The 20,657-nt window shown below is 34.5% G+C and overlaps 1 protein-coding gene across 1 annotated transcript in view; it reads left to right on the forward strand.

The window, feature by feature from the left end:
* Positions 1-448: 448 nt before the first annotated feature.
* The window catches only part of LOC129227036 (galectin-6-like), a 37,195-nt gene continuing 16,986 nt past the window's right edge, over positions 449-20,657 (forward strand). The window contains exons 1-3 of the mRNA XM_054861672.1: positions 449-539; positions 16,845-16,933; positions 20,358-20,556. Coding sequence (XP_054717647.1) covers positions 468-539; positions 16,845-16,933; positions 20,358-20,556 — 360 coding nt within the window. The 5' untranslated portion in view covers positions 449-467. The remainder of the gene's footprint in view (positions 540-16,844; positions 16,934-20,357; positions 20,557-20,657) is intronic.

Below are 20,657 nucleotides of genomic sequence, written 5' to 3' on the forward strand. Positions count from 1 at the left end.
GCACTATTTATTTTAAAATAGTATATATAAAAACAATCATAAAATTGTGTTCAGTTGTACTTTTTGGGAGTGCAATCTTGTGTTCATGAGAAACACATTGGAATATAGGGCCCTTTGCTTATGAGTGAAGTAGCCCAGGGCAGTTGCCCCTGCCCTCTGTAGGCGCCGCGAACTTATTTTTTGGGAGGACGGAAATTTTCAATTTGCCGAATGGACCTCCAAATTTCTCCGAATAAGGAATTTTTCGGGAGGTCACACTGACCTCCTGTGACCTCCCATCCCTTGACTCTCAACTGCAGCGGCTGATCCATTCATCTCCCACTTCGGATGCTTCTCTCGTATCTTTCAAGGCTGAATCTTGAATTCTTCTTTGGCGACGGCGATAAAGTTTGGCGATTTTTCCCCCTCGCATCCACGACGGCAGTAGCTGTAGCAGACGTTTACTTACACCGGTTCTTGTTCTCATCATGGCCGAAGGTAAAGTTTCAGCTCTCGTCGCTCCCATCATAAGTGCCCACGGTTTACATTACAGGAATCCGGTAAGCCAAGGAATTTTTTATCTATTTTTCTTCCTAGCTTCAAATTCTGTAGTGTTATTTTATCTCGTAAAACAGCGATTAGATACTTAAAATAAGTTACTGTAAGTCTGATTTTGTCGGCCTTTAACCACGCATGCTATAAAAATTGACTTTGGGCTGGTCCCGTTAAGTTAGAAGCCGCTGTGGAAAATCGACGATATTCTATTTTAATCCCCGTGTCACACCCTGAACATCGTGTTCTGTCCTGAAAGGCTAATAGTTAAGATTCTATGTTACATTCGATGTAAATGATAGAAACATTCTGATGAAGAATCTTTTAATTTTATAAATAAAGTTGTAGTGATGGATCTCTTATTATTTTTTTAATATAGATTTAGATTTTTAAAATAAAATCAAAAATTTGGATTTAAAAAAAAATCCAATAAATGTTTCATACAATGGCTATTATGGGTTGTTTTTTTCAAATTTTTTGCATGATAAACTGTCAAAGACACGGACTGCGTATTTACAGGGGGTTCTCCCGAAAAGTAGGGATCAGTTGTAAAAGAATGTTGTAGTAAGTTAGCATAAGTTGGAAAATTCGAATCATGAGTCACAATGTTGTTACATTCTCTGCCTTTTGATAACTCACATGAAAGCCTAAATTATTGTATGAATATTTGTAACAAGGTATATAATGATTGCTAGGCATTGTATGAAGAAAACATTTTTTTACCCAGGGTACATCCCCCCCCCCCCTTCCTTAAGAACGATGACGTAACCCCTCAAACAGACCCGCCATTTGGGCAATCAGGGAGTGTCTATAACCCCCAGATTTTAAAAATATGATGTAATTTTGTATTTTGATCCTTTTTTCCAAATGCATAGATTTTATACCCTTTGACCCCCCCCCCCCCCAAAAAAAAAAAAAAGATAGGCCTCCCAAATTATCGGGTAATTCCTTCACTTTTCTACCTGGTTACACTCCGTAATTGCCGCCCATTCGAAAGTTAATTCAACTAAGTGTGGAGGAGGTCTTAAACGCCTATTTTTAGAGTCAAATAAGAAAGATTTTCGTACACACTACAAGATTTTAAAATAATGTTTTCTCGAAATATACATAGAAGGTTTTATTTTATTTTATTTATTTATTTAATTTTATTTTATTTATTTATTTATTTATTTATTTTTTGAAACTGTAATAACAACTAAGGCACTGATTATATGAGATGCACACAGTATTTTCTGAAAAAAAAATTATTTTCAAATAAAAAAGAACCGACTTCAAAAAACAAAGAGGAACTAAAAAGTAAAAAACAATGGGTCATACTTACTTACGATTTCCTACCCAAACGTATAAATTAAAATGTATTTTACAATTCCAATACAAAAATCAACTAAACTAAACGCCCAATTATAAAATAAACACTGATTTTAATTACTATACCATGAATTATTTTAATACCTAACTAATTATATACGATCTCTTAATTTTTAATAACCTTCTGAAGTCGGGGCATCCTAACGTAACTGAGTAGGTTTAGATTTAAAGACTAATTTCGCGTTTAGTTAAATTAGTGCTCAACTCAGGTGAGTTGTCAGTTACATTAGGTAGTAGTTTATAGGAGGCCCCGACTTCAGAAGGTTTTTCAACTCCCCTTGAATTGAACACTAAATATATTTCATAACTTAAATATTTAAAAAAAATAAACTTTAGTGACTAAATGAAGTTATTTATTAGCAAAAATAATTTTTAATTAAACTAATTCAACTATTTTCGTACCAAAATATATTTAGTTTACTGATTTGCTACATGAGTAGTAAATACATTAGTGATATTATTATTAAAATTAACAGGCGGCGCAGTGAAAATCAAACATTCCGATGCGTGAGAATTAAATATTGTACGAGACAAGACTCCTCCGTCGAAAAAATGCACCGTTCAGGCTAAAACCACGCGACCTCCTGTGACGTATCGCGCAGCTGACGAAAGCTGGTCTACGTAATCACAACGTATGAAATTTAAAGTTTCTTAGATTTCTCCGAGACCCCTCATCAGATCTAGACAAAATTAACATGGGACCATCTGGAAAGCATACCCTTCCAAACAAAAAAATATTTTTTCAAATCGGTCGAGTAATCTTTAAGTAATACGAAAACATAAAAAGCCGTAAGACGAAATCATAGCCTCCTTTTTTGAAGTCGGTTAAAAAAGAAAAAAAAATTCTTTCCTGGAATTACGTTACATGAGTTAATGTTATCAAAACAAAATAGCATTTAAAAAACTGAAGTTTTTTTTTATATCTGTGTATAACTGAATTTAAAAAAAAAGTTGTTTGCTGATTACAAAAAAAAAAAAAAACTGTATTGGGAAAAATTATGCGGGCCATAGCAGTAATTGACTCCTGGAATACAGAATTTCTCTTCAGAGTCGCATGAATCTTGTCTTTACTGAAATCTAAAGCAAACTAACAATCATAAATTTATTTCTCTATATTCTATGTAGCTAATTCTTGAGACATTATGTTTATTTCATAATTCATTTTGAACAAACTCATATTGCCGAAGTTTTTTAGTTAAAATCGAGGGAGTTTTTAGACGCAGCTCTCATTTACAACTCTACTTATAACAATTGTTGTTTTATTGAAACACTTTCGAATGTAATGTTACATTTCTTCGAGCAATATGATTGATTTTACAAACATTTATTTTCGGGTGTCATAGTATCATCTCATGAACTTTTAAACAGATAAAAAATAAACTTAAATCGATAAATACAAAAGATGAAAAACAAAATAAATAAATTTAAAAAATCGAAATAAGTAAATAAATAAAGCTTCTCTATTTATTCTTTCATCTTTACATTAAGACAAAAAAAAAAAAGTTGGAAAAGTGTCATATATAGCATTTGCAAGGGAATTCTCTGCAACGTCCAACCAGTCAACGAATTATTTTTACAACACTAGCTGCGTGCCCGGCGTTGCACGGGTTACTTAAAAAATGAAAGAGATGTCAACTTGATGTTTTTGTATTACTCTGACATCAGTTTCTAAAGCGCTAAGGAATAAATAAATACACGTAATGCAAGGTTTGCAAAACACCAGTAGAGCATATATTTGGCAAAAATCTCTTTAACGTTAATCATAGTTATCAGTGATACAAGTTATGAGTACTTTCAATTAGCACAAAAGATGAAAACATATGCATTATCAACAATAATCTGTGCTCAAGTTAAAATGAATTACATCTGATAGACTATATCTGAAATATTTATGCACAATTACAATCAGCTTTTTACATAAAATGACACATTTTTTTGGTTGATTTCGTGAAACTAAAGCACCAAGACTAAATAAATACCAATAAGCATTAATTTAATACCAAGACATCAGATTCCAATTTAGCTTTAGTTAAAATCCTTAAAAACGATCTTATTTGTTCAACTCTGTTTTATTTAAAGAAATCCAAACAATCTTAATTTAACATGTTCTTTTAACGATACAAACTGCATTTCAAAAATAGAAACAGGAAGGAAAAAGAGAGTTATTACAATTCGAAAACTCACCTATGTGACGGGAAAAAGTCCAACAAAATAAACATAATTAGTTGCACATCCTAAATGTACCAAAATATGAGGCCGGTGAATGATAAACTTACACTACAATCAATAAAAATAGCTAAAGAAACAACTTTCATACGCTGAAAAGAGTTAAGAACGTTGAATGTAAAAAATAAAAGAAAAGGACAGACGATAAAATAAAGGCTATGTGCGAATAGAGTAACCAATTTTAAACTAATTTAAAATGAAATTCTAGATGGAAACGTTGTTTTACGATTTGGACAGCAGCCAAAAAAATCTCTTTTAAAACAATTATTAGAATTTTACTTGCTCACCCATATGCAAAATGGCAACAGGAAAGAAATACAAATTCCTGAATAACGTTACGTTAATTAACGTTTTAATTAATATCTCCGCTAATTAAAGTCGCACAATTACGAGATGGGTCCTATTGTTTTCTTTGGAAAATTTCGAATTGATCGGTATCTCGTTTGACTCGATTCGCAGCGGTTGTCGGGAAGATCGATCTTCAGACAGACGGACGCGGACAGATTTTAATATTATAGTGGATGAAACAAGGACGGATTCAACAATTTTCAAGGGAGGGACGAACGATTTTTTGTCGTTATCTTTGCTACATATCCTGGTTTACAAATGTTGATCTCAAATGTTTCGGACTTCAATTTTGAAACATTTCCGTGAGATAGCCCCAAACACCACTTCCCATAACTAAGACCCCTATCGTGGTTCTACCCATAACATTATCGAAGACCGTTTTTTTACTTCGATTTTGAAAAGTTACCCGTGGAGAGTCCCTCAAGGTCCCTTGGTTTGAAATTCTTGCGAAATTCCCGAGTTCTTGTATTTCTTACGGGCTGCGGAGTTGGAGGGAAACTGTCAGACTCCGGAAATTTTGGAGCCTCCGACTCCTTTTCATCAAAATCAGTCCGACTCCGACAGCATTGGCAGAGTTGCGGAAATTGAGGGAAAAGGTCCAACTCTTGGAATTCCTCCCGACTTCAGCTCTTGGAATTTTAAACCATCGATCCCCGACTTCGTCTCCTATACCCCAAAATCACTCGATTCTGACTCCGCAGCCCTGATTTTTTTCCTAACTTGACCTGAACTTACGTGAAGGATGAATCACGCCCTGTCAATCGAATCTCGATGCGTGCGTAGATATAATAGTAAAATGGCCTCATCGATGAATCTGCCCTGAGAGAAAAGAACTGAAAGAGTAAAAATTCGTGCTGTCAGATGTTCGTCCTACATTTTTGTCTGGTTAGCTTGTTCGCATTGGCTCGCAGCCAATATCCATGACTAGCAAGCACGAGTGCTGTATTTCATTCACCACGCGCAATCATAAAAAGCGAACGAGATGAAAAAACTTTTCCCATTAATTATTGTCCGCTGAACGTTTTTCCTATATGTCGGACTTATTCTTTGTAACGGTGATTGTGTCTAGTTTTTCTTTTACCTGATGTTTCAATCAAAACCATCCACATACGGTCGGTCGTCAATTTGCCAACACTTTATCTTTTCTTTGGAGAGGATTACAATTTTTCGGGACTATTTTAACATTTTTTCGACCATTTTCACCGAATCCCCACATTGTAAAAGTTTGCATTCAATACCGTGCTTTTTTCCATAACTTTGTCATAATTATTTTAAGAACGAATTGCTTTTGTGTAACTTCCGCTACTAGTGATGATAATAATGAGCAAATCCATTCACGAAACCTAAGTTTAGCAGCCAATCACGAAGGCGATACTTGAGCTCTTCCGATTCCCTTCTGAAAATTTTCATGTTGCGGGCGAGAATTTCGCGTCAGCTAAAAAATTCGCTAGTCGCGAAAGTAAAAACTAGAGTTTTAACCATTTCGCTTTCGTCGAATCGCGTTGTAACGCGAGTACACTGTATACGACGCTAGGAAAAAAAATATTTTATATACGTTTTTAAAATTAAAAAAAAAAAAAATCTTTTAATCGGACTTGAAAATAATTATTTTTAAATCGATAAGAAATACATGAAAGTGGAAATATTTATAGCATTTATTCCTACGAATTCAAGAAAAACAATACCACATTTAAAAAAGAATATTTGTTATTTAAAATTTAAATATTTCTTTTGAATGTGTAATGTCTCTTCCCACATTAACACCGACTCATAGCCTCATTGATTTCTCTTAATCAAACCTACATTCCAGCAACCGTTTAGCTTCGGTTTGCAAATTCAACCTTGCGTAGAATTCAGTAGGTGAGGAGAATCACAGACAGCCGAACCGGTTGTGGTAACATGATAATGACCAAAGCCTCCTGTAACATTTTTTTTTTCTTCCCCGTTCTTAAAAGTGTGGGCTGCGTGTTTCCTGGCTTTTGTGTTCGTTTTTTTATTTACAATTTACATTTCTGAAATGTCGAATGACTAACTGGTGAGTCAGAGCTCGGAGTTTGTTAGGATCACAAGGGGAAGATTCGTTTTGGTGAAACAATTGGATCGAAATGTAATTAAATTTAGTTGACGTTAAATATGTCTAGACATTGTTTCAATATATATTTTTTTCATTATTATATCTACCGCACTCGTGTCGAAATGAATTGCATTTATAATTTTCAATTAGTCATCAGTGTTTCGAACCATTAGTATACCTTAAGAAATTTACAAAATTAAAATGAGCCTCCCCCCCCCCCCCCGTAGCAGTAGGTAAACTTCAGATTCATAGTCAGAGTTTCAACCCATTTTCTACCACGTCATAGCAAAATGACGTCACATGTCTTTTAAAAAAACGTCTGCGGTCAAGGACTGAAAAATTGTTTAATAAAAAGTGATGACTTCATTTAAAACCTTGAAATATTAGAACGTTGAAATTAGAGTTCGTGATTAGAATGAAAATATTCATCTTCAAATCTCCGAACGAATTTTGCCGGGTTTTCGTTCTTCTACTCTACAACCCTTTCCTATAAACAAGCAATGCCCCCCCCCCCGATGGGAGGTCACAGGAGGCCGCTGTGACCTCCCACAAATTTCCTTATTCGACAAATTTTGTCTGACGCTTCGCCAAAAATATCTTCGTCAAAAGTTGGAGTTCTTTGGGCAAAAGTTGGACAGCTTTCCTATGGGAGGTCACTGCGACCTCCCAAGAAATTCCTTATTCGTCAAATTTTGTCTGACGATTCGGCAAAATTATCATCATTCGGCAGAATTTGGAGTTTTTATTCAACAAAATTATCATTCGGCGAAATTTGGAGTTCCATTCTACAAACTAATGCTTTCCGCCTTTCAAAAAACTTCAGTTCGGGGCGCCGCGCTAATTGACGGCGAAAAGATAAAGCCCGATGGTTTTTTCTTGATTGCAGGCGAACTGAATTAAGTAAAATAGTTATTTCGCAACAGCATTTTTAGATTTCTTCGGCACGTGCGATATTGTAAACCCACCAATGTTGAGAAGTCATCTCTAAAAAAGGTGATCATTGACATTAATTTATGTTTTTTTCTTCAAAGATACGAATTTCAAATCAAATCATGCTGAGTCATGTCATGGGGTTGTTTCCTTCAGTCAAAAGTAGTACTTTTTGTCACTGAAATTGACAGAATAAGGAAAAAAAAAAAGAAAAAAATACATGGACCCAGAAAATACTTTCATTTTCCCAACAGTTATTTTTTGATTATTTTTTTTTAAAATGTACTATTTTTGAAACAAGGCGTGGTCTTGATGACGTCAAAAAATGATGCACTTTGCCGCATCTTTCTACCGCGATTCCACAATATGATAATCAAGAAGCGAATTAAAATTGCGCTCTATGCTTGCTATCAACCATATCGTTGCCAATACACGGGAGTAAAGATGGGAATTAAATATTTTGCTCTGTGAATGGCAACACAAAATGGCATTTCATCATTTGTGATGTCATCGGAAAGAAGCATAAACATTGAAAAGCGCGCCGATTTAAGTATTTTTTTTAAAAAATATTAAACTTAAACAAATTTTTTAAAAAATGGTCATCCTATGTTTTTAAGCATATTCTTTCAGAAAAAAAAATACTTTTAAAATTTTGGAAACGACCCCATTCCTTTGTCGAGAAACCCTTTGTTCCACCCTCCGCCTTCCTGAAACTACTTTGATCTAAAACTTCAAAATTTCGGAGCAAAGAACGTTCCGCTCTTGCGGAATTGATATAGTATTTAACACAAGTTTCGATTGTCGTCTTTAATTTCAATGAACAATGTCATACATTTGAGTCATATTCTACGATTGAAGTACTGTTGTTGCACAATCAATTCAGTTCGAAGAAATTTCTTTTTATAAATCGCTCGATTTTGCAACTGCACGTTCTTTGTCAAGCATAAATATTCATGGGTTTGTTTGCGTGTGTGTGGTAACTGTCAAATCAATTCTTTTCACACTTCCCTCTATTGTTTTTATCTGTCAAGAAGGTCATAAGCGCTTTAACTCAATCTCAGAGAAAAGATTCTAAAAATTTCATCAACGTATGTATATCAATCATTCATTCAAAGCAGTGGTGCTCAACCTTAGACTCGCGAAGTTGGTCCTCATGGCCCGTTGTTTTGTTCAATGTTGCGAATCGAAAACTGTGTTCTGGAACCATCCAAAACAGTTTATTAGTGGCACCCCGATGGAAGGTCACGAGAGATCACTGTGACCTCCCAAAATTTCCTTATTCGGCAAATTTTGTCACATGATTTCGCAAAATTATCATCATTCGACAAATTTTGTGTGACGGTTCGGCAAAATTTGGACTTCTATTCGGAAAATTGAAAGTTTCATCCCCCCCCCCCCAAAAAAAAATCACTTCGCTGTGACCCTATAGCTGATCATCCTCAGTCATTCGGTATCAATAACGATTGTTTCAAATAGAGCGAAATAGGTTACTGAACAAAACAGATGGAAACTTCCTGATAACAAATTCTTGAGCAGTAAGAGCTAATCAGCTTAATATCCAAGCTTTTGCCTTCAATTGACGAGTTGAACCGCACCGTTGCTGCGTACTCTCGCTGGTGTGTTAAATTTATTTTAACAAGCAGTTTGTTCGCACTCTCAGCTTCCAGTGAGATGACAACTGCCTCCAGCGCGGTTATTGTACATTCCAGACTGATGAGGCCATAACAAGGTCTAAACTGCGGTCTCTATAGCATAATCGGGATGTCGGTATATTGCAAACAGTTCTTGGTTTGTAAATTTCTTTACTTTTCCGTGTTTGCACATGCACTCGAAAAAAAATTAAGTATTGGACACCTACTAATAAAATTAAGGATGGTACTGATGAATGTACTTTTATGGTTTATTTAGCTTTGTGAGCGTTTGACTCCCAAATGTTCATTGTCTCAAATAACTACTTGTAATTTTTGTTGTAGAAATCCTTGTCAAAACTTGAGTAGTTTCGATTATTATTTCAACCCGAAATTTCATAGTTTATTTTATGGAAAAAATCGCTTTTTTCTAATGTCCGACAGTAGCAATCTAGCAACAGTTATTCATTACCTCCCTCCTCCGAAGTAAAGATAAGAAAAAGAAACTAGGAAATTTTCTGTGCTTTTCAAGAACTAAAATTTCCTTCTTTCTGATATTTACTTTTACAATCGTTATTGTTTACCTAAAACTTTTACGAACTAGGTTGCTTTTGTGTGCAATTAAACATACATATATTATTAAAATTGAAATCAACCAACCGGTGATAGAGAATTTTATTAGATAAAAGTCCACAGATTATATTAATCCCATCGAGTCAGCTGTCAATGTTGATGGAGACTGGAAAAACACCTGATCAAACTGCATTTGCCAGATTGAAATGGAAATTAGCAGCTACTCACGCCTCGTGCGAGCTATAACTTTTGGACTGGAATCAAACTTGCTAATACGATTTTTGGTGATCCATCTGTTGTTTTCGCGTTTTCGTGTAGCAAAATGTCAAACGGGATAGACAACGTCAGGGTCCGATCAAGTCAAGGTGATGCCTAGGTCCTGGCCCTGGTAATATTTTGTGCCCTCTTGTCGGTAAATCTGCACAAAAACGGGGGGGGGGGAGGACGAAGGAAATATATCCCATTGTGGTGCCCCTGAAACTATGGGGCCCAGGTTCACGGACTTCTAGGACCTTGCGTCAATCAGACCCTGGACAAAGTTCACGCCATACGCGATGTTCTTATTTTTATTTTGCAACGATAAGACCTCAGGTTCACGGACTTGCAGGGCCTTGTGTCCAGAGCCTGATTACCGCAGGGGCATGCGGGGCACAGGCTCCTCCTCTTAGATTTCAGGGGGCCCAAAATCCCCTTAATTTATCATGCTAATTAAAAATAATGATTTCACTCAGAATCTAGAGTACAATGATATCATTGATAGTTTTGCAAATGCCAAAACAAGGAAAAAATCTATTTGTTGATAAAAATTCCCCTTAAAAATTTGACCCCTTTGCAAATCAAAAAACCACTCCGAATTTAGTTTGTACTTACTATTAAAATTTATATCATAGGTAATTTTGGTATTTATGGTTTATTGCAACGGGCCAAGTTTAACCACATTTTATATATTTATCGTATCTCTTCTACTTTTTAAATGTATATATATTATATTGTGATATGAGGTACCACCAAATTTAGTATGGTTGTGTAAAAACGCCAGTATCGAAATATTTTATTGTTTTAACATATAAAAAAAAGCGGGAATGGGGGGGGGGGGGGTGGCACAAAATGAATTTCGTGCCCAGTGTCTTCAAAAATCTTAGTCGGGCCCTAGGGGGCCCTGAAATAGAAATGTGCCCCATGTCCAATGTCAGGATGATCGGGCTCTGCGTATGTCAATCAGGACTAGGACAACGTTCACGCCAAACGCGATGTTCTTATTTTGCAACAATATGAATGTGAAGCAGATGTGCCCGGAACTAAAATTTTCGGGAGAGGGAGGGTTCTTAATATGGCGGATAAAATTTCAATTTTTCTGTATGATAAAATAAAGGCTCATATATCACACATAACTTTTAATCAGAAGAAAAATTAGGTGTGTCATAAAAAACAAATTTAAAAATTAAAAAAAAACAATCAATTTTGCACTATTGTCTCCAGATTTGCAGAATCAGCAAAATTTGCCGAAAAAGGAAATTTCCTTGGAGGTCACTGTGACCTCCCATCGGAGTGTCTCTGATCTTAAATTCAAAGTAAATAAGCGGTGTTAGAATTAAATTATCATCTTACTTCCTTCTGTTATTATTAACATGTGCCACGTTGTCTTGACCCGTGGCGAAGTATCTTCATCTCTTGCAATTCATGATAATCTATTCGACCTTTTTGTGGAAGGTTTAAATGGGCAAACCTTGCTGTGTGTTCCAAAACTGATCGTAAGATAGACGGTGCGTGAAACTGTTCATTCCTGGAACTTTTCTTTATTCTAGGAACAAGTTAAGAAAAGAAAAGATGAACTGTGTGTGAGCACGAAGCAGCTGCTGCTTTTGTCTTTATCGTGCCTAAAAATTGAATAAATATAAGTAGAAAGTTTCAAAAAATTAATGTTGTTAAAAGATCAGTGAATCTTGCTTTCAAAAGATTTTTTTTTTCTTGCACGAACTCGATTTTCTCCGATACAGAAAACGGCAATCGAACTCAACAAATAATCAACTGGTGAATCACTTATCCAATTCCATTCGCAATTTTTTTTTTTTGTCCAGAAATGTTATTTAATTGTATAAGGTGCTTGCCGGGTTGACGATTTCCGAAGTGAATTGTCGTTATAGTCGGCATCTTATTCTCCCTGAAACTCCCTCCCCCTTCCATTTCAATACCTTTTTAATGATACAAACTTCTTGATCGTACTCATATTAGAAGTAAGTTAAAATATGCTTTAAAAAAAGTAAACCTATTTTGATGAGGTATGATTTTCCCCTTTAAACTGCAATATCTCGAAATGGTGTTTTTGAAACTAAATGTTCCTTTTTCTCAGAAACTAAATTGTGTTAGGCTTTGAAAGTTTTACCACCTATTTCATACATCTAATTGTATATACTGAAGTAATTTTTTTCTCATATTCGAAATATATTTTTTAGAGAGCTAAATTCGGGTTGCAAAATGGCATTTTTTGAAGGAAAAACAAAATACAAGGACTCTCTTACTCATTAGAATTAAAAAAAAAAAAAAAAAAAAAAAAAAAAAAACTAAGCTTTCTTTCGGTAAAATTTTACTTTAATATAGAGACCAGTCTACTTAAGGTACAGAAAAAATTTCCTAATTGTATCTTTAATAGATTTTCAGAAAAAGGTACATGAACCTGTGCAAATTATTATTGACGGTATATTGGGTATTGAGTCCCCTTAAATTAGTGCACATTGAAGAAGCAGAGATGAGTATTGACTATTGATGTAAATATGTATTCATATAATGCGTGCTAAAACACAAGAACTGCAGAAAATAATGTGATGCATGATAAGAATAATGCTATGCTCTGCAGAAAGAAGAGTGGAAAGGGCCAACATGAATTCTAGGCCCTGGAATCTGGAGTTTCTGTAAACATTTATATATATATATATATATATATATATATATATATATATATATATATATATTAATTTACCCCGTTGATTATTTATGTTTTACGTTGCAAAAATGACAAATTTCGGTAATTAGGGAAAGTTAAGAGGCACGAAACCAGGCCCGTCATTTCGAATTTTAACACGGGGAGGGGAGGTTAAAAGTTATAAACTCAATGTAAACTCTATCAAAAATCATAAATGACACGCCATGTATGTGCAAATACATAAATTTTTCAAATACGGGGGGGGGGGCATAATTGCCCCCTCCTGACACCCTCCCCCAAATAACGGGCCTACACGAAACATGTTTGACAACATGAAATATTTAATATTAATTCATTGCGCCAGCCACATAGTATCTTAAAGAGGAAGTATTTACTCTGAGAGGGACAAGGCAACGACATTCCTTAAACCCTTGCTCGGGGTCACTGAAGTCAACTTGTGACTTCCAATCTAATGACTTGATGTTATCATAAGTTTTTGCCGTGAGTCACATTAGGACGGGAGTAGTACTTTAAGTTTGTCCCGTTGTAGCAGAGTATCTTATTTCTTCTGTTCATTATCTCTTTTGAAGGAATGTAAATAGTGGGGAATAAGCGGCCATGTTTATTTGTATGAAGATATATACGAATTGCCGGAAAAGTAAACACAGAAAATTTCATTCATTTTTACGCTAAATTTTTCAATTTGTTGATTTTTTTAAATATAATTTGATTTATTATATTTATTTACTTTATATATATACATATATATAAATTTTTTTGTGTGTGTGTGAATAAGTTTTCTGCTGCCTTTTTTTTTTTTTTTTTTTTTCAACAAACATATTTCTCAGCTATTTAGCTATTTCAAAACCATAATGATGAAAATTTTTCGCCATGCCTTTCTTGGGAAGAATAAAAGAACTTCAAAAATGGATCACTAAAAGAAAAAATTTCTTTGAACTTTAAACAGTGGTTCCCGAGCATTGCTCGTCCCGACCCCTTTTTTTGGCAATTAAATTCGTGAACCCATACGTGCACTCGCATACAGAAATATACATTCAAACATATATCGATAAAACCATTTATTAAAAATGCGCAATTAATGATGCTTCATGAGTCATCACGAAAAACATTGTTTTACATGACAACTCAAGGTACTTGAGTTATTGTACTGTGACAGTGCAAAAATCGTGTTGAACTTAGTTTATAATGCGAAGGATTCACCGTCATTATTTTCTCTTTGATGACTCTGCCTAGAGGCGTAAGCTCAAAACTTCTGAATTAAATAATAGTTTAAAAAACTAAAAAAAAAATTCATTAGTAAATTCCGAAATATCCATTTTGACGATCCCCGAGTTAATTACAACGAGTTTTCTCGTGACATCCGTATGTATGTGCGGATATGCGTATGTATGTCGCATAACTCAAGAACGGTACGTCCTAGAAAGTTGAAATTTAGTATATAAACTCCTAGTGGGATCTAGCTGTGCAGTGCACCTCCCTTTTTGGTTACATTAAGATGTTCCAAAGGGGGTCTTTTACACCTTTTTGGGGGGAAATCATTGTTAATTTCAATGCAAAATCAAGTGGTGTTAAAATTTGGCAAACACTTGGCAATATATCGCTAAGTATTGTCGCCAACTTGGGGACAAGTTTAGCTTTTTTTTTAATCTGGTTTCATTTTGGCTACTATTAGCGATATTTAGAGAATTGACAAAAAAGGAAATCATGTGATGCACACACATCAGCTCGTTTCTTCTTGGTTTGGCTTTCAGATATGATCGTATTAATTCTGGAGTAAGAGGAGTTGAACTTGTGGAATTATATCATTATGAATTGTCATTGTTTCAATTGTTCTCGAAAACGTAAAATTTTGACAATGGTTTGTCAGTAACAAAAACAGGTTTGAAATCATTGTCTGCTGTAGAAAATGAGAAAATCCTGGTTTTTCGAAAACCACATTGATAAATTTTTAATAATAGGTAAACAGACTCTTCAGTCTTCATTCTCATAACTTTCTTTGTATTCAAAATTCGAAATAGTATTTCGATACATGTATAACTTTTTCACTTTTGTTCAATTTGTTCAATAGTGCCCCAACTTTTCAGTTCAAAGGTGCCCTATCGTATGAAGTTAAGCATTGGAGCAATTTATTTAATTTTTTTTCTCGAGGATAATCATGCAAATATTTCGGCTCTGAGCTCCATTTTGTCTTGTTTGTTTTGTTAATTGCTATTTTGCTATTTGCTATCTGCTGTTCATTCTCGCCCTATTACCCAGATGTCTTTAGGGACCATTCATTAATTATGTAAATGTCCCGAGGGGGAGGGGTTGGAAAAATCTCTACATATATTTACTTGGGGGGGGGGGGTTCAAACCCATTTTTTCGTAATATTTTCCTGGTCGACATTTTGCATTTAAAATCGCGCGGTCAAGTGATTTGGCAGGGATCATATTTCATTTGCCTCAGGATGATCTGTTTTTTATTTGTTTTACAAAGAATGATTAGAGTAAAATATAATAAAGGAATCGCACTGTGTATGGCATATTTTATTTTTAATTAGTATCGCATCATAAACAAAACAAAATATCGAAAAAACATTCAGTCTAGATTCTATTACTCTTTTTAGTAAATATTTCTTTACGCGAAAAGGTTTAATTTAATAATAGTGAATTTAATTTCGATTCCAGTGATGTAAGATTCGTTATTTTATTATTTTGAAAAACGAAATGGAATCTTACGTAAGAATGGGAGGGGGTGAAAAATCTTACCTATCTTTACATAAAGGGAGAGGGGGGAGTCAAAAATTGCCAAAATCATGCTTACGTAATTAATGAATGGTCCCTTCCATCCAAAAACTAGCTATTTTGCATTAAAAAAAAACTTTTTGAAACCCTGAAACATTCGTATGCAGTGATCTGTATATGTGTGCTACAAAACGTTGGTTATTTCCTGTTATAGCTTGCCCACGAAGAGAAGGCGGGTGACCTTAAAGCGAAAACATCATTTGTATCGTTTGTAATAAGTTGATTGTTATTATTTTGTAATAGATAGGATCCGTGAGAACGACTCTTACTTTTAGGTGCTTTATGGCTGATTCTACCTATTACAAATGATACAAAATGAGGTTTCGCTTCAAGGTCATCCGCCTTCTCTTCGCGGTCAAGCTTTACTTCTTTTGACTCAAAGCTATTTCTTTATTTCCCAAAACAAAGCTTGTACGCTAAATTTAAAATATTTCTTTTAAGTATTGAAAAATTATTTCGTTCTATAGGAATGGAAGTTTATCAACAAAAGTCTTTCAACTTAATTTTCTGAAGTTAAGATTCAAGAAGAAAAATATGCATACCTTGCTCAGACAATACTGTACATGTGAAATGGTAAAACTTTGCTGCCATTGCTGCAGTAAAGGTGGACTAATAAGCTGCAAGAAATTGTAACTTTTTTTTTAAATCAAGTAACATATTTACTTTTTTACAAACGAACCAGTTTAAAGATTCTCCCCTAGTAAGGGAAACAGCAATTCTTGGTTTGTAATTTTGTACTCTTATCCGTGTTTCCTCACGTTATCTAGAAAAAAAAATTAAATATGGAGCCAGGTATGCATTTTTTCTCGAATTTAAACTTGTGAAAATTAAGTTGTAAGTTTTTTGATGATAAACTTCTATTCCTATAGTTTTAAATAAATTTTCAATACTTAAAGAAAGCTTTTGAATTTAGCTTATAAGCTTTGTTTTGTTTTAATTTTCAAGCATATTTAAGTAAATTTCTCTAATAATTAACTTCAGATTATGGGGCACCTTCGGACGAAAAAGTAGGCGCACCATTGAGCAAATAAAACTTAAAGAAAATAGTTATGAAGATACCTAAATAAATGCTATTATCTTATTTTATTTTAAAACAAATATTAAAATGAAGACTGAAAAGTCTGTTTACTTATTTTGAAACAATTAAAATATATTTTCATTTTCTAAGTGTTTTGCCCCACGAAATTCGTCTTAATATGTGATGCGGTCGTCGGGAGTAAAAAGGTTGAGTACCACTGGTTTACAATAAGAAACAGAAATATTCTGCCCTTTAAAAGTAGAGGTTGTAGAGCAATAGACTTAATCATTTTATCATTTCTGAGTATTCCTCATACGTAATCTCAATTAGATATATAAAATGAGATGTTGATGATGTCATCGGGAAAGGTACATTAATTAACTTTTCCTTCTTGTATCATTTGTGTTTATTTTCTTATTTTAGAGATTTCCTGTGAACATTAAACTTCCTGACAACTTGGAATGCGGCACAAAGATTTATGTCCATGGAGCTTCAAATCCAGATGCGAGCAGGTAAAAGAAAATTCTATTTTTCTCTCATCGATAAAAGGTCTCTGGTCGAACCTTAAAAAATGGGTCATGAGACTTAAGAGTTTTTTTTTAAATGAACAACTTGTGATGGTTGATAACTTTCAAAAAAAAAAAAAAAAAAATCAGGACATGTTCGTAGTACTATGATTAAAAAAAAAGGAGAAATTTATTTCTCTATAAATATGGCGTGTTTGTCCTTCAGTAGAAAGACAGAATTAAGGATGTGAATATATGATGTTGGTTGACTGTTCAATCGCTAGTCACCGATGTAGTCTCTTTCTAGGCACTATATTCACCAACGACATTAAAAAAAAATATGGATATTACTTGCTTTAGAAAATACGTACATCTTCTGTTTCTGATGGAAAAAGAAGCAAAAATATAAATTTTAATTGGAAACAAAAATCCCCCCCCCCCCATCCCGAAAAAGTTTTCTCTTTCAAATATCACAGACACATTAGAATAAATAATCTATGAATAGGTAATTGTATTATTAGCTAATTTCAACAGGGAAGACTTATGATTCCTATTCATGTTTATGTTTTCTACTACAAACACTCCAGACAGTAAAAGTGGTGAGCTTATGCATTATTGCATAAATTAAACTTGTAGTATGATCGTGTTACCAATTAAATTTTATGTTTCTTGAAATTTCCATTTGAATTTCGGAACAATTGCATGCGCCTTAAGTTATTTGTAAATATTTTTTCTTGGTGTTTGATAGTTAGAAGAAGAATGCATTCGGTGCCTGAAGCTAAGACCATGAACCATTACGGAAGTTCATTTTTTTAATCAACAGGAGAAATAAGTAATCCTTGACTAAGGCTTTCTTTTTATCTTTTTTCGTTTACGGTCATAAATTATACTCAAGGTGAATAGAAAAATACGAAATAAAATTCATCTTGAATACAATAGCTATTATATGTAGCAGTTAGTGCGAAGAGCCTGTATAGATTTATGGTTTAGGTTTTAGAGAGTGATGGTTAAATTTTGTTTCGTTTGACAGCAAACTGCACCAATGCGGAAAGCTGTGATATTTAAAGACTTTCATGTTACAGTATATGAGCAAGCTTTATGCCACTTGTTAATGATTTATCAAAAAAAAAAAAAAGAGATGGAAATAATTGCTTCCATGTTTTTAAATATTACAACTATTTTCCCATTGCATTGCTTGCTTATATCGTTTACCAGTGACAATAGGGACATTATATCAGAAGAAAAAAAATCTATTGGAGTTAGGAGAACATCAAGGTTAAACGGAAAACTACTTTTAACTGATTCATTCTTAAATAATCAGAAAGTCGCCCGTCATGGTATGGCGGGTGAAAATTGTTTCTAAATTTGAACGAAGTAATTGCCTGTGTGTTGATATTTTGATAGTTGAAATTTTAACCCTAACACCAGTGGATGAACCCTGAACTTCAGTAGATAGCGTCAAATTCGCATCTTCAGAGCTCAAATACGCTACCTAGCTGTGATTTACAATACTTCAGAAAACGGTAAAACATTCCATTCCACATGTTTTCTTTGGGGTAAATTACAGGCTTCAGATAGTTTATAATGTAATTTCAGAACAATAGAAAAGAAAGATTCCTACAAACACTATGATAAATTACTGTCATTCATTAATCTTCAATGAAAATTATAAATTGCAGCATTTGCTTGTTGAGCAATCACGATTGCTCTTTGTTCTCACTTGACAGTCCTTGATGTTACGCTGATTTTATTTTCCCACCAGCACCCTCTGCCAGCACCACCGTCGCGTCGACCGGCCTCACGATGCTGCTCCTCTTGCGAAAACCGTCTCCAGGTTGCGTCCATATCCTGCACACACACACACAGGCCTACACACACATACACACACAGGCCTACACACACATACACACACACAGGCCTACACACACATACACACACTCATGCCTGCACACAGACACAAACACTTATACCTACATACACACACATACACACACTCATGCCTGCACACAGGCAGAAACACATATGCCTACATACACGCACACACGAACGCCTACACACACAGCACTGCATACACAACACGCACACACATGCATGCATCCACACATACACACGCACCCACACACGTGCGCCTACACAAACACACACGCGCATTCATACATACTCACGCTCGCGATTGCGAAAAACATAATTTGAATTCAAGATGCCAAAAATTCAAATTAATTTTTTTAATATTTTTACCTTTTTCACCATCCTTTAGACGGTGGCTGCAGCGCCCCCTATAGTTTATTGGAATTGTTTTGGTTCCTTCGTTTTCCTAAAATGACAGCCTTACCAGTAAAACAGTTAAGTCGCCGGATCGAGTTCAACCTTGTCACAATAAAGCTTTTCCATGCATGTCAAACATTAACAAAACATATTATCATGCCATGGTGCGAGTTTCATTGTTGAAACACGCGGGTTACTTGATCATCGGCCATTATTTATATGAGGATTACAGGACACAATCGAAAGATTTCTTATTTACTGGATGGTTTTGGTAGTTTAAATTATTAGCATATTAACTTTCGCCATTTTTTCCCTCTAAATTTAAAAGATGCCCTACACTGGATTATATCGTCCACGCCTCAAACTTCGTATCAGTATTGTGGCAAGAAAGCGCGCTAAATTCGGATTTTTAATCAATAATTACCTGTTTTTTTAGCAATCACCAATTGCGTATTATCCTCCCTTGACCGTAATTCATGTTCCTTTGATTTTTAGGACTGCTATGACGACGAGAATAAGTCTAGCTATATTCAGTAAATTACCGCCATTAGCCAGGGCTAAAGCAGAAATACATGAAATACACCGAGTTACACTCAAGCAGATTTTACATTAAGAACTCTTTTTTCTGAAAAAATCAGGTTTTTTCGGGAAAATATTACAGGAAAATTTTGAAAACAGATAAACAAAAAAAAGCAACACTTAAACTCAATAAAAAATTTCCAGATTACTAACTCCCATCATTTGAGATTGACAATAATTAACAACACCATAACAGTATCGCTATAAATACGTATTATCTTTATGATTAGTGAACGGCTGCAAATTGGTCATAATAACCATAGATTGATTACTGCATTCTCATTCCCATTCCATTCGTAGAATCAAGAAACCCAACAAGTAGGGACCTACCGCAATTCGCGATTACGAAAAACATAACTTTAATTCAACACATTGAAATTCAAATAAACGTCAGGGGTTGGATGCCTAATGATTTTTTTTTATTTTTTCTCTTTCTAATTTTAGAAAAATGTTACTGTTGTCGCTGATGAGCGATATGCTCGGTATGAGAAATCATGCAGATTTTCTTCATCGTTCCATGCTATTATTCTTGTCTTGAAGAGAAATTATATTTTAATGATATGTTCGATAATTTCTTACTTTACAGATTCAGCTTGAATTTAAAAAACGCCGAAAAAGATGCAAATATTTACTTCCACTTCAACCCTCGTTTTGACGAAGGAGTTGTGGTGCGCAACAGCCGATTGGATGAGTCTTGGGGAGACGAAGAACGCGAAGGAGACTATCCATTTGTTGCAGGTGAATCATTCCTGTTGGCTGTAACCGCTGGTGTAGATGGATACGAGGTAAGAATTAAGAACTTCATACGTAATTGTGAATTGTCACTAATAAAGTTAAGCATAATCTGAACAACAGAAAATGAAGATAATCGCAGCTGTGAGTAGTT

This window comes from Uloborus diversus, chromosome 7 (assembly GCF_026930045.1).
Source record: "Uloborus diversus isolate 005 chromosome 7, Udiv.v.3.1, whole genome shotgun sequence".
Lineage (NCBI taxonomy): Eukaryota > Metazoa > Arthropoda > Arachnida > Araneae > Uloboridae > Uloborus > Uloborus diversus.